The sequence below is a fragment of the Xiphophorus maculatus genome, chromosome 9, assembly GCF_002775205.1.
Source record: "Xiphophorus maculatus strain JP 163 A chromosome 9, X_maculatus-5.0-male, whole genome shotgun sequence".
NCBI classification, from domain to species: Eukaryota; Metazoa; Chordata; class Actinopteri; order Cyprinodontiformes; family Poeciliidae; genus Xiphophorus; species Xiphophorus maculatus.
The window spans coordinates 5,380,884-5,395,185 of NC_036451.1; the positions used below are offsets into that span (position 1 = coordinate 5,380,884).

The 14,302-nt window shown below is 34.9% G+C and overlaps 1 protein-coding gene across 1 annotated transcript; it reads right to left on the reverse strand.

The window, feature by feature from the left end:
* Window positions 1-3,123: 3,123 nt before the first annotated feature.
* On the reverse strand, window positions 3,124-13,094 carry acer1 (alkaline ceramidase 1). The gene is made up of 7 exons (XM_005803927.3): window positions 12,825-13,094; window positions 9,625-9,737; window positions 9,401-9,515; window positions 8,823-8,961; window positions 7,438-7,575; window positions 7,208-7,345; window positions 3,124-6,307 (listed from the first exon to the last, which is right to left on the reverse strand). Exons 1-7 carry the CDS (start codon window positions 12,829-12,831, stop codon window positions 6,130-6,132), a joined length of 828 nt encoding a protein of 275 aa, XP_005803984.2. The 5' UTR covers window positions 12,832-13,094; the 3' UTR covers window positions 3,124-6,129.
* Between the last annotated feature and the right edge of the window lie 1,208 nt (window positions 13,095-14,302).

The following is a 14,302-nucleotide window of genomic DNA, read 5'->3' on the forward strand; positions in this document are numbered from 1 at the left end:
GCTTCCAAATGTATCCCACTGCTCTTGTTTCTCTAAAAAAGGCAATAAAAATTAGGTTGAACTTGAGCTCTGCAGGCACTATCACATGCAAATCTCACCTGTCACCTCTATTATTGTATTATTTATATTGTTAAGTAAATCCAATGACAACCAAGAACTCTATAAATAGCAATAAACTGAAATGTCTGTTGATACTAAGAAAGAAAGTATTTATGGGGCGGTAACCAATTAGTCCTCATGAGGTCATTATTCGTCAGTGCAGCTGTCATGATTTAATTCCCTACTTAAGATCTCTGCTGCATGTCTCTGACTATAAATGGAAATCATTAGTGTCACAAAGTCTTAATTAGAATATTATTACAGCATGGATGTACAATACTTGGCACTGATTCCTTCTTTTTTCAGCTGGCAATTTTGACTTATTGTGTAAAATAAATACGCGCTACCTAGCATTGTTTAAAAATGCCAGGTAGTGCGTATTTTAGATGTTAAATACCTAATTGAAAAAGTTGAAACTCTATTTTTAGCGTCCTTAAGAATGAAATGTAGGAAAGTCAAAACAATCATTCCAGATATTTATATTTCTCATAATGCTTTGTATTTCATACACATGAAGCCCAACTTGACCCATCACATAATATATTTTGTCCTGTGAAATTAACCAGCATTATGTATTTTCCTCTACACAAATGATAGGTGCCGCTGTTTCAATAAATTAGAATAGCATCCAAAAGGTAATTTATTAAAGTCGTTCAATTTAAAAAGTGAAACTCGTATATAAATTAATTACCCAGAGAATTTAAACAATTTTATTTTTATCTTACTTTATTTATTTAACCTTTGTTTAAATGGATTGAGAACAAATTATCATTTTCCACAATGACAAGTTGAGAAAACATTAAAAACATTTATTTCTATTAATTAAAAAAAAAAGGCTTACATGCTTATAAAAGTCTAAAATCAAATTTCTCAGAAAAGATTTTTGGATTAAAAATTATTTTTTTCAACTGAATGTTATGTTCAAGTTATATCTTACACAGTCATGGGTAAAGCTACTGACATATCAGCTGTTCCAGCAGCAATCAGTGACACCATTCATAAGGAAGCAAAAAACAAACAAACAAACAAAAAAAACATTATTGTGAAAGCGGGTGATTGTCCTTGGAATGCAGTATCAAATGTATTAATTTAAAGTTGAGTGGAAGGAAAAAGTATGGCAGAAAAACACATCATAGAGGAGAAATTGAAGGAAAATTCACCAGCAGTGGACTGCAGCTGAATCTGTGCTGCAAGAATCAACAACCATCCGTCCATACCAAACATATATATTTTTACTGGTTATATATCATAGATATAACTCGCCTGTTTAGAATTGTATTTGAAATGTAATCAATTACAAATTTATTGATGGAACTTGACTTAATGTCGTGTTTTGATCGTTGATTCTATCTTGCATTGTGTTTCTGTGTTTGTATTGATGTAAAGCACTTTGAAATGCCTTGCTGCTGAAATGTGCTATACAAATTAAATTTGATTGATTGATGAACATAGATAAATAATTGAGTTTCACATTTTGAAAGGAATTGCTGAAATAAATGGATTTGCGAATGATTTTCTTCTGAATTTCCTGCTAAATCTATCAATCGTTGTATGGATTGCCATCAAGGATTGGGTGTTTGAGTGTCAACAATATCTTCCACAACCTCCTTTGAATACTCTAAGGCTTTAAAAATGATGAATTTAGATAATAAAAATCTAAAATATATAGAACCATATTTATAAAACAAGAAATCAAACATTCTTGTTTTGTAATAATGTATTCCCAGGAGTGAATGAATCAGCACAAATATAATGTCTAAATTTGCCCATAGAGTTATTATTCTGACAACTTACGGTTAAGTTTTTAATTAATGACGTTAAATACAGATTTTATTTAACCGATAAAAACGCTTGAGTCCTTTTTGTTGTAATTAGACAAAATATATGGCGGGAAATTTGAATTTTTATTTTATTTTTTTGTGTGTGTAGATTTTATTTTCATTATATATATATATATATATATATATATATATATATATATATATATATATATATATATATATATATATATATAAAAGACAATCGCACTTTAATAAAACCTTCGGATCCACTTCAGTGCATGTGCTCCGTTTCCTAAACTGAACGTTCATTTACCCAGGATAACGCTCCCAGGGCGGCAGAAGTGAACAGATTCTTCTTGTAGCAGCAGAACGCCAGACCTGAGTCTAGCATTCTCTTGCTGCCCTCTAGTGGTGAAAAACAGGAAACTTTCCTCAAAATTTCAGGACAATCTTGGTCCCATCAGGCCATAAAATCAGTCAATATAAATCCAGGAACTAGTTGTTGGATTTTTTAAGGGAGAATTAACCAAAGATTAATTCATAAATAAACCTGTTTGGATTAGAGAAAATCCACAATAAGGTTGAAGTTGGGCACCCAACAAAAGTTAGTAAAGCTGCTTGTTGCATAATCACTTCACCCTGAAAAAATAGCAACTGAAACAGTTAAACCAACAATATGAATAGCATCTATGCCATTTTTTAGTCTATGTAAACATTTTATTTGCACTTTTCAACATCTTTGACTAGTTAGTTTGACCCTCTACCTGTGGAACAAGAGTATGTGTGGAAAGGATCCATTGTTGTATTTATAACGATCAAATGAAAGAAGCAAAGTAGCAAAGTATCCCTGAATGTTCTCTAAATATCACACAATCTAACAAATAAAGGTTTTTAAAATTTGCTGCTCTATTTTCTAAAAGGTGAAGACCAAATAAACATATGATGTGTTTCTGAAAACAGTTTATTTAAAATGAGACGACTCAGCTCACTTTAACAGCTCATTCTGGTTGTTATTGCTGTAAACCTGCTGCACGCTGAGGTATCATTAACATAACATAGATAACATAGAAACACGTTTCTGTAGCGAATCACTTCAGAAAATCAGCAAACAAACACTGAACCTGAAGGAAAGCGAAATGTTTATCAAAGAATAAGTCGATATCTAACATTAAAAAAAAACCCCAAAAGAAAACAGCATTACAATAAAAACCCATTAAAAAAATCTAACTTACAGGTTTTTTCACAAAATTAATTTTCATAAAACCACATCAACATTTTTAGAAAACAGAATATAATTTTCATTTTCAAACATCAACATGAGGACAGCTCCAATATAAGCTCCCTTTCACAGTCAGCAGTCATTTATTTATGTCTATAAATGTCATACACAGTACTTTGATTTATTTTAGAGCTTTATATTTTAAAATTAGTGTCAAATAAACATACAACAATGAAATGAAATTAAGCAGTTCACACATTCAGGTACCAGAACACAGAAAAAGGTAAATAAAATAAATGAAAGGACAATTTATGTCAGTCATAATATTAAATATTAGATTTTAAGTCTGATATATATAGATAGTAATTGATAAAAAGTTAAAACAAAAGTTTAACTTTTTCACAATATACAACCAGGGTTAGTATAAAAATGCAAATTACATCAGAGGGTAAAATTTTATTCTTTATAAATGGAAGCAAATCAAGATTTCTCAATATTTGTAAGAAATAAAAATTATTATATGAAGGTTGATTAATGCTGTTAAATTCTCCTTAAGTTCCCAATAAGAAAAGAGTCGAAGACATAAAGTCTTTATTAAAACAATAATACTAAAAAAAAAGCTTTATAATGGGAAAAACAATAACAAAAATGATTTGTTATTATTTTTCTATACACCTCAGCTGTTTGCCTGAGGTGTATAGAAAAATAAAATTAATAAAATAAATTCTAAATAAATAAATGAGATTTGGATAAAACTTCCTGAGAACAAATGAAATCAAAGCAGTTTTCAGTTTTGCTGTTTGTTTCTTATGTAAATCAGAAGCTTAAAATAAATTGGTAAAGAATGGCAATGGCAGTATTACGGTTGATGACAAATATCTCATACAAAATTAAAATGTGATAAATGAAAATAAAATATAATATTTGCAACTGAACGCCCTCAAACGTCACAAAAGAACAAAACATAATTTCAGTGCACAAGTGACAGTCAGTGTGTGCCGGTTCCTCTTGACTTTTTGTCTCTGCAGTCTGTCAGAAGTGCTTGGTTCACATTTAAAACTAAACAAAATGATTAAACAATGATTATTCTCATTTCAGATTTTAATTTTTTTAAAAGGACACTTTGGTTGGATTTTTTTTTCTTTTGCCAATTATTGATGACAGTCTTTGCAGCGTATTGAGCTAGGGGCTTGTCTGCCATATTTATCCCTCTTTGTAAGTGGATCCTACTGATATTTTGTAACCTCTTTGCAGACTATGGTCTGGACTGAAGGATGCAAAATCCTGCAAGGACAGCTGGACGAACTGAAATAAAAAATTAATCACTTCTTCATTTTGGTAAACAAAGCTGCTGCTAATTTTTCACTGGGAATAAGAAAATGTAAACATAGCAGCAGTGTTGGCTGCGCTTCGCTAGCCTCCTGTCTGCTTCAGGGCAGCTATCAGACTTTTTTTCTTGCTACTTTTAATGTTATTAAAGGAATAATTTAAACACACTAGCAGTCATTGTTTTTATCTGCAATGAACAGCTTTCTAATGCATGTCTAGAGACATGTCCCTGTCTATCGGGTCCCCTCAAGGCTGCGTCCTTTCCCCTCTTCTTTATATTTTGTACACGGACGACTGTTGCAGCCGGCATGATAATAGGATAATATTAAAATTTGCAGATGATTCGGTGATAGTTAGCCTTCTACATGATGATGAACATGCCCATGGCCCTGTGGTTGATGATTTTGTTGACTGGAGTGATAAAGCTTTTCTTTCATTAAATGTGCAGGACAGGAGAACTACAAATATCTTGGGACTATTTTGGATAAAAAGTTACAATTTACCTGCCATTCAGAAAACCTGCAAAAAAATCTTTGCAAAAAAAACCTGCAAAGATTATTTTGTCTAAGGAGGCTCGCAAAGTTTCAAGTTGATAAGTCATTGATGATCCTATTTTATAGATCATATATTGAATCTGTGTTGACTTTATCCCTCCTCTGTTGGTTTGGAAATCTTAGCATTAGGTCAAAAAATGCCCTTAGCAGAGTAAAACATACTAGCAATAAGATCTTAGGAGTTGAACAATGCTAACTTACAGAAGTGTGTAAAAAAACAAATCATTAGGAAAACTAAAGCCATTATTGCTGATACTTCTCATCTTTTACATGCTGAGTTCCAGTTTCTGCCTTCTGGCATCAGGTTCAGGTACAAGCACTCATTTGTTCCTACATCAATATCTCTTTTTAATGCACGACAAGGTAGGGGGACTTGCACCTGATTTAGTGTTTGTAGCAACTGTCAGTCAATTATGAAATACACAGCTGTATTCTTCACATTATGTATTGATTTGCACGTCATGTCCTTTTGGTATGTTTTGTTGTTTTTTATTTCTTTAATCTTTGATCATTTGTCTTTTAGTTTTTATACTTGCTGTAACATCAATTACCCATTTGGGACACTAATAAATTTGAATCTGAATCTAAACAATCTAGGTTGGGATTTGGAAGAATAACTCACCAGGAAGTTATGCTAGCAGTTAGCTAGGCTAACTCTAACTTTAAAGACTTTGGTCACATTCAAATATCTCCAAATGTAAAAATATTTTATATTAACTCACTTTAGTAACATTTTATATATGTTTACATAGCAAAGAATAGCATCAGTCTCTACTGTATTGTTCTTTACAAGTCGTGTGTCAAATTAAACATTGTTGCAAGGATAACTGCTACTTGCAATAATAGCTTAGTTAAGTTTTTGCTATGCAGCACTTTGGTGCCAATTTTTTTTATACTGTAAAGTGCTTCAAATGTTCTTTTTGGTGCTTACACAAAAACCTCTTTAGAGGAAATGCAGAGATGAATGTTTTGTCAACGACTAAACTCATTATCCTCTATGATTATATTGTTTTGGTGACTACAGATATGCATTTAAATGCTAACTTCAGTCTAAGCAGTGACATTTATCAGTAGGATTCAGATGCAAGGTAATTCAGTTGTTTAGCAAACATTTGACAACAAATGAAATGCCAGGGGTAATGATTTGTCAGCACCGTTTTTGGGTCTTTGGAGAGCTGGAGAGAACAATGTGGGGGAATCCAACGGCCCATTTATCACAGGGCCAGTACTCCAGTCCAGGCAGCGAATAAGGTATTTCATTGCTGGCATCCAGATAAGCTATCAGTGTGCTGCCGTAGGCTACTGCCATCACAATGAGAATGTGCCTGAAAGACAGATAAAACAGAATATGCACAATGATTTCCTGCTTTCTGTAACTGTAAATGGTTTATCTGCCATTAGCACATTGAGCGGTGCATACCCAGGGTTGATTGACTGTTTTTGACCAGGAGTGGTACGTTTCTTCAGACAGAAATAATAGAACTGGGAAGATTTGGGGAACTCAATCTTTTCACAGATTATCTTTCTCACATTATACTGTCAAGACGTAATGATAACAAATGTGTTGCTTTAACCCTTTCATGCATAGCAGTTACTACAGCAGACAGCTTGTCTAGAAGCAATTTTCTTGTGTTTCTTGTGGATTTTTATGTTATAAATGCACACAGACCTCTGAAGTGGACACTAGTGCTTCACACAATACATTGCCAACTACTGGCCATCTATTGCAAGTGCAAGAAAATTTTTGTTAAGTCTAATATGGCAGACAGAAAAACATCCCCTCTTTCTACTGTAAAAAACTCTTGCAGGTAAAAAAGAATATTGTGACATCAAGTAAAGACTAATACTACTATTTTCTCCAAATGACAACTTTGTATTTGGAGAAAATTACAACTAGGAAAAAAAAAATCCTAATTTATTTATTTTTTACAAAATTTTTCCCTCCTTTTTTGTGCTTTAAGAAACTCAAAAATACTGGAAAGAAATCAGGACTTAAAGCATCTAACTTAATGTGTCAAAGGGTTAATAAGAAAGAGAATTGTTTTTTTGCATTGGTAAATAAAATAATTTCTAAACTGCTTTCAGTCTCCATAAGGTTATCTTTGTCTGACTTTAAGCTTAACTTGAAATGTTACAGAAAAGCACATTGTGTTTTACTCACAGTCCTGTTTTCTGTGAGTAATACCTGATATCTGATATATTCAGGAAGTGACCAGAGGTCTTACCAGATCCCATGAAGGTAGCAGAAGTTTAACCGCTGCCAGAAACTGCAGCACAAACGATCGCTAATCCAGCAGGAGATGGCGAGGACCCACAGAGCCACCGACAGTTTGGCCAGACGTAGAGCCTTCCGGTCAGTGCAGCTGAGGTTAAGAAAAGATCTGTAGTCACACTGAAAGCAAAAAGCTGCGTGTTTTGAAGTTTCACAAGATTGAAAAACCTTATTTTCATTTACCGTCTCATCTCCACAGCCAAGGTGTACAGAAGGTGGAGGCCAAAGCAGTTTAAGGCGTAGGCGTTGGCTGTAGGTTTGACAAACGATGACACAGAAGTAATGACAGTGATCAAAAGGACGAGCCGCGAAAATGTGGACCTGTGGTTGGGAAGTCAGTGGAGAAAGTTTCAGGAAACATTTAGGAATAATCTATTTACATAATGCTCAACTGAAAAAACAAATGCATGAAGGAAAACAAGCGTTTAACATGAGAGAAGAACGACTGATCAGTGTAACGCAGAAGCCTCAAACTCAAATGAACTGGGGGTCACTGTAATAATGTCACATCATTGGAGGGTTACTTGCACAAAAACACCACAAATATTTCTGAAAATATAACATTTTAATTTTAAATTGTTATTATTGTATAATACAAAACTCCAAATCATGTACAACTAATCATGTTCATAAATGACCAATTGAAGCCTGTCACTAAACTAACAAATAAACACACTGGCACTTTCTTTCTTTCCAAAGCTATGGCAGCACTTCTATTATTTACTTAATAATTATCAAAAATAAAAACACAAACCCAAGTAAACATATTTGTTTTGTCTGTTAGTGCAAATAGTTTTCATTACGTTATTTGCTTGAATAAAAATGTGGTGTTTCCCAGTTTCCCAACTTTTGAGTCAAATAGTTTTTATTTCATTGGTTGAGAAAATGTTTTTAGTCTATTCCCTGCAGATTAATTTTTATTAATTACATTTTATTCAGATTAATGAATGGCTGCACCAAAGTCTGACTTTCAATAAAAATGTTGTTTTAGTTCCCTCAGTTCTGCCTATTTTGAGCTTTGTTGAGGTTTCTTGTCACTTTAAATCCAAGTAAGCTGCTGTTGGCCATGGCCCCTAACTTAACGTTTTACACTCGCACATGAAAATGGCTGCAAATAGATACACAATTATACATCTGTGTATCTTTGACCCTAAATCAGACCCAAAAGCAGAAGAAATGGAGCCTCTTGCACAACAAACAAGAACGCAGCAAGTGGCTTCTGGATGGTAAGTCAACAACAAAACACTTGACTTTTCCAGCAAGTGTTATGCTGGAATGAACAGGGGTAAAACCAGCTGACCAAATGTATTGGAACCCTGCCAAATTATTCCAAGAGCCACACAATGGACCTCCCAATCTAGAATAATGAATCTTGCTGTGTGGCTGCCTCTTCAGACAAGACAGGTTTTCACAACATACATAAACAGTTTTTTGTTTCTTCTTTAAAGGCCTATTGCGGAGTGTGTAGGTTTAGATGACATTAAAAATCCTAGCAGACCTTGCACTAACTTGTCATAGGGTAGGGCAGTGATTTGTCATCTGGTTCAGTGGTATAAAAGTAAACTTACCTGTCTTTGATAAAAGAGGGAAACAGTTTACGAGGGAACCAAGTGGCATATCCTACAGCCAACACCCACAAGATGGAGAGCTCATCCAGCATCTGGCCAACGAAGCTAAGAGTCATGTGGAAGTATGCAGAAAAAAGTCCTACAGAAAAATAAACCCTGTTACTGGAATATATTCCTGCTTTTCACAAACACATAAGATGAACATATTAAAACTGAGGATGTGAGTAAATAATGAGTAATCTCTGTTCTACTATCACAAATGTAAAAAACCAGACATTTCAAAATGCTGCAATTAATTTAACTAAACCGTGGGCTTTGGTGAAATAGAGCAGCAACATAAACTCAAAGTGTGTTTGGTATAAAACAATGGTTAAATATGGTGGAGGAGATGTAATGCTGTGGGCCTGTTTCTTTAAAAAATCTAGATATACTTTGGGAAGATCAGAAAAATATTACAATGGTTTAGCCCAATGTTAGCTGTATTCACTGCGTTTTTGCTGATTTTATTTTTATTTTACTAATACAAAAAATAGTAATTCGATGGTCCAGAACAAGCAATTGAAATAAAATGGACTTGCCTACAAAAATCATCATGATCCAGACCATGTGGATCGCCAGGCTCCTCTCCTTGGCATAGGGATGCAGCAGGTAGAGCATTATAGGAGCAACAATGAAGAAGAAAAAGCTGCTGACCTGCAGAAAAACAACAAATCAGCAAGTGAAAAGGTGCAAAATGACTTAAAACATAATCAAACTACAGAAACGGGTCATTCTTGCATGATGCGCTGTCTGAGGAGCTTACCGTGTTGAAATACTCCACGACATGCTCAGAGTATCTGTAGTTGTCTTCACACCAGTCAAGTTCTGAGCTCTCATAGGCAAAAACGTCAGCCATCTTTTCACTGGAATAGACACCTAGATGAAGCAGTGAGAAGAAAAACATCAGCAAAATAAACATCAGGTGGCGCACACCTGTACGTATTCAAATAAAGCTGTGCATGCCATCTCCATCCCAACTGAACATTTAAATATGTGGTTTATGAAAATCAGTTTCCATTCTCTCTGTGTGTTGACTTTATGTGCAAGAATTTGACTTCTTTTTGTTGTAAAAGCTGTGAGGTTGTTTTTATTACTTTGCTCAGATAACACATTTACACACAAAGCAGATCTAGATTTAGGCTGTTTCCACTTGATAGTCTGCTAGACTATCAGCTTCTATTGGAGACCAAAATTGCAACATCGGTGCCATTTCCTCTGGTGTGCTTTCACACCGCACTGTGTCAAATGAACAAGACGCTTTGAAAAACCGGTTCCCCTCCTCGCCTGTGGTGGCACTGCACCAAGAACTACTCAAGGAAATGACAAAAAAAAAAAAAAACATCTAAAAAACCCATGAGAACAACTTCCTTCTGCACAAAATGTAAACAAAAATGGAGTAGCATCAGATTTTGTCTTTGGCAACTGACCACTTGTTTTGGTTGTATTTACCTAGAATGCCCAGCTCAATAGTCTACTTCCTGCTATTGGAGCAGTTTATGGTCCGCTTGGCATTCACATATGCATTCGAGTTTGCTTCAAACAGACTGAGACCGAGATTTTTAGGGCTTGGGTATGATTATTGTCAGGAAGGGTGTTCCATACAGGCTCATTCTGCAGACATCAGTCTTTAGAAAAAATTTTAAAGTTTAGAAATGTCGAAATCCCCCCGATTGTCTCCTAATTTTCAGTCTGTTTTCCAGCTTACAGTGCTGGAGATGTCATCCTGAGTCTAAGGGTTTTGCAGATTTCCACTGCATCCACATTAAATTTTCGGACCTGTCTTTTCCTTTAAGGGTTGAGTAGATAAAGTAATGCTCTAAACGAACACAATATAAAGCTGTGGTTGTCCTGCATGTTTAGGTATTTCCCTGGTGCAACACTCTTGACTGTTGTTGCAGCAGAGGAGGAAATGCAATCATTTGAATCAAGTTTGCTGGAATCTAACCCAGCAAGTATATATGGTCAAAATGTACCATATGAATTTTGCCAATCACACATTTTAAATGAGCTGATAACTCAGCAATGAAATTAATCTTTGACCCACTGAATACACTCCCTGTGTATCATTAGACACACAGATATACTACATCTTCTTGTTAAGCATTTCAGTAATTTGTTTTTTTTGTTTGTTTACAATTTGTCATTCAGTCCAGTCCTTCCTGTTCGTCAGTCTCTGAATAAACTGTCAACATTTTGTTTTTTCTCTTTCTCCTTTTGCCCTCCTTTTTTCTGAATGACAGGTGAAGGCACCTGCCTTATTAAACAAACAATTCCAGGTCGGATTTATGCCCGATGTTATCTTTTTTCAAAGTTAAAGTGTAACCAACCTCCCTGTGAAAACATAACCCCGCCCACAAAAATTTTGAACCAAATTTCCGGGTTTCTGTTTTAGCACTTCCGTATTCTTTAGGCCACTTCCGGTGCGCAGTATGTTAGCAATGGCTCCTTAGTCGCTGCAGGATTATTAATTATGTTTATGTAATTATTCAGACATTCTTAAAAGCTCCAACAATGACAAATGATTTAAGCTGTATGTGTAAAACTTCATAAAGAACTTCGAAGGTAAGTTAATAAATCGTTTAGCTCTATGTTAGCTCAAAAATAGTTTTTTTTTTAGCTAACATAGACAGCCTTACACAGCTATTATGTAAACGTTAAGTGTTTTGTTCACCCTTGCGAGATATATATGACACCAAGGGGCGTGGCCAAGGATGGGGATGAATGAAAGAAAGCTGTGGTGAGAACGGTTGCCAACTTTGTCACCATATTCAGCAACTCAAACCGCCTGCAGTCAGAGCAGAGGAGACCCACTCCACTCTGGATCCACTTTGCAAATCAATCGCACATGTGCAATGTAACAAGTGGCACCACTAGGCGTCACCTGTTACATTGCACATGTGCAATGTAACTGTTACATTGCACTTCCTATCTCCCATTGCACATGTAGGCGGAGGGCCTAGTGTTGGATTGTTTGCCTCCTCTTAGTGTTTGTGAGGGTGGGCTAACAACCTTCCATTTATTTTGTTTGTTTTGTCCTCCTGTCTTTGGGTCACTTCCTGAATACTCTCATTCCATGTCGCTGTTATTCTTAAATATCTGAGACCCGATTCTGTTTGGTGTGATCTCGAGTTTGGATTGCATGTGATCATTTTGCTCGATCAGTGAGTCGAGCGCATCTTAAGTTTGCAGTGAACATTGTAGTGGTTTGTCCGCCTGAAGTGGTGTTTAAATTCGGGTTGAACATTATTGAATTGACAACGAATAGATAAAGTTAACCTGAAACCCTCTTATTTGTGTAACAATATTTATTGCTACACAAATATTTATAAACAATATTTATATTATATTTATATATTTATATTTATACACAATATTTATAAAGCTTTGTGTGTTGTTGGACTGTCGTATTGTTGCCCTGTCCTGCTCAGTCAGTCTGCAAACAATGTGAATGTTCAGGTCATTTCCATAAAGGTTATAGTTTTAAATCCAATCAGCTTTAAGCAGATATTAAACATAATTTTCACTAATCCCACTTTTTCACTAATCCCACAGTTTGTGTATTAAAACTTGCTTGTTTGTTTTTTTTGTTCTTTTTTTTTGTATAATGTAATATTCTAATATTGTCATTAGATGTAAGTAGAAAATCACAATAATTAACAGAAATAAAGGTTCGAAAACAGTCTATTTGTGGTGTCTTACTTGAGATAATGAAATAAATTTTGTATAAATACATATGCACTAAATCACCAGTTATTGCATACATACAATACGAAAGTTACAGGTTAAAACAAACGGTGTTGATTGTCACTATTGTTCATCCGCTCAGTCTGTCAACAATGCGAATATTCAAGTCATTTCCATTCATAAATGTTACAGTTCATTCATCCAGCCTAGCTGAAAACGTTACATACTTTAAAATCCAAACCAATATCAGTAATAAATGGTCAGATTCGGACTTCCTACCTCCCATGGTTGCGCTCCTCTGTGCGCTGCTCCGCTCCAGGTGGTGCAACAGGTGGATTGACCTGGGGGGAGGACCGAAACCCTGCCGCTCTGTGACGAAGTGAGGTTATCCGTTCATCATGCTTCACGTCGTTAGAGTTACATGTTTTCAGATAATACATTTTTTTTTAAAACAAATGCATCCGAAACTCGTTTTTCTCGCTTTTCCTTAACCGTAAAGCGGAGATTAGATCGAGGAGCGCACGGTTGGAGCCGGCCCAGCCCGCCTGCTGCCAGCATGAGTAATCCCCGGTCTTACCTTCAAAAACAAACTCGACCGGTCGAGCCATCTCAGAAAAGGCTGTAAATGCAGCTTGTGGGTGGTTCAGATCTAATGCTGGAGGAATTTCTTTATAACTGTGTGTTGGTTCCTGAAAAGCTGGAAATGCCATTTGTTTTTAAAAGCGCGTGTCTCATCCTATATCGTTGTTTTTGCACGTTTAGTCTTCAGGGTTTCTGAACATCCTCAGATGTTTTTCTGCCCCTGATTGTTTCCACACATACAAGGTGTTGGTGATTTTTTTAAAGCAATTTAAATAATATTTTACCAGCAGGTGTAAAATTACTCATTACGCAATAAATAATGGAGAAGAAACAAATTTTGAATTTACAATCTGTCACAAAACCCCTCACTGTTTTCCAGTTTATAGCTTAATATTTAAAGTAACATTGCGAGGCAGACATCTATGGAGAGCCAACTCAGCCAAAATTACATAAATAAATGAGTAAAATAAATAAATCAACGAGTAATTTCATCTTTATTCCCATTTATATTTATTCATTTATTTATTCTCGGATTTATTTCTATGGAGAGCCATTTCAGCCACAATTAAATCATTTCCCCTATTATTTATTTAATTTTGGCTGAAATGGCTCTCCATAGACATACGGCAATATTTTAGTAACAATACAATAACTTTTTAAGAGCTCTTAATAAAAATGTGTTACAATTTTGAGCCAATCTGCTTCTGTTTAACTCAAACAAATAATTTTGTACCATGTACTAATTGCTTCATAACAGCATAAATATTTGCTAGAATTAGAGAAATAGCAAGCTATAAAAATAATCACATTTCATTTATACTCTATTTGTGTATTTGTATTTATTTATTTTTTGTAAAGATACTCAGTTCTGCTGAATTATTTTGGGATTCTTTTTCAACTCACCATACTCAACAATGTGCCGTCATGAACAGGGCTGGATGGATAATAATAATAATAAATATAATTTTAAAAAACAACAAAAAAAGATTATCGGGAAGCCTGGCTGCTTGAAAAGAAACCTTAAATTTGGTTGGAAAAACCTAGTTTTACTTCAGAATCATTGCGAAATAAAGTGTTAATAGATTTAAAGATCCTCAGCAGTGAGTGTTAGCGTGCCACATACATGAACATATTGAGCAGCTAAAGAAACAAGAGGATGTAACAAAATTCAGGAG

Bases quoted from the DNA above. Each gene is read 5' to 3' on its own strand.
- acer1 (XM_005803927.3), bottom strand. The intron at 7,576-8,822 runs GTAAGTTTACTT...TCCCAACCACAG, and splicing joins CCCTCTTTTATCAAAGACAG to GTCCACATTTTCGCGGCTCG. The intron at 7,346-7,437 runs GTAAATGAAAAT...TCTTAACCTCAG, and splicing joins TTGGCTGTGGAGATGAGACG to CTGCACTGACCGGAAGGCTC.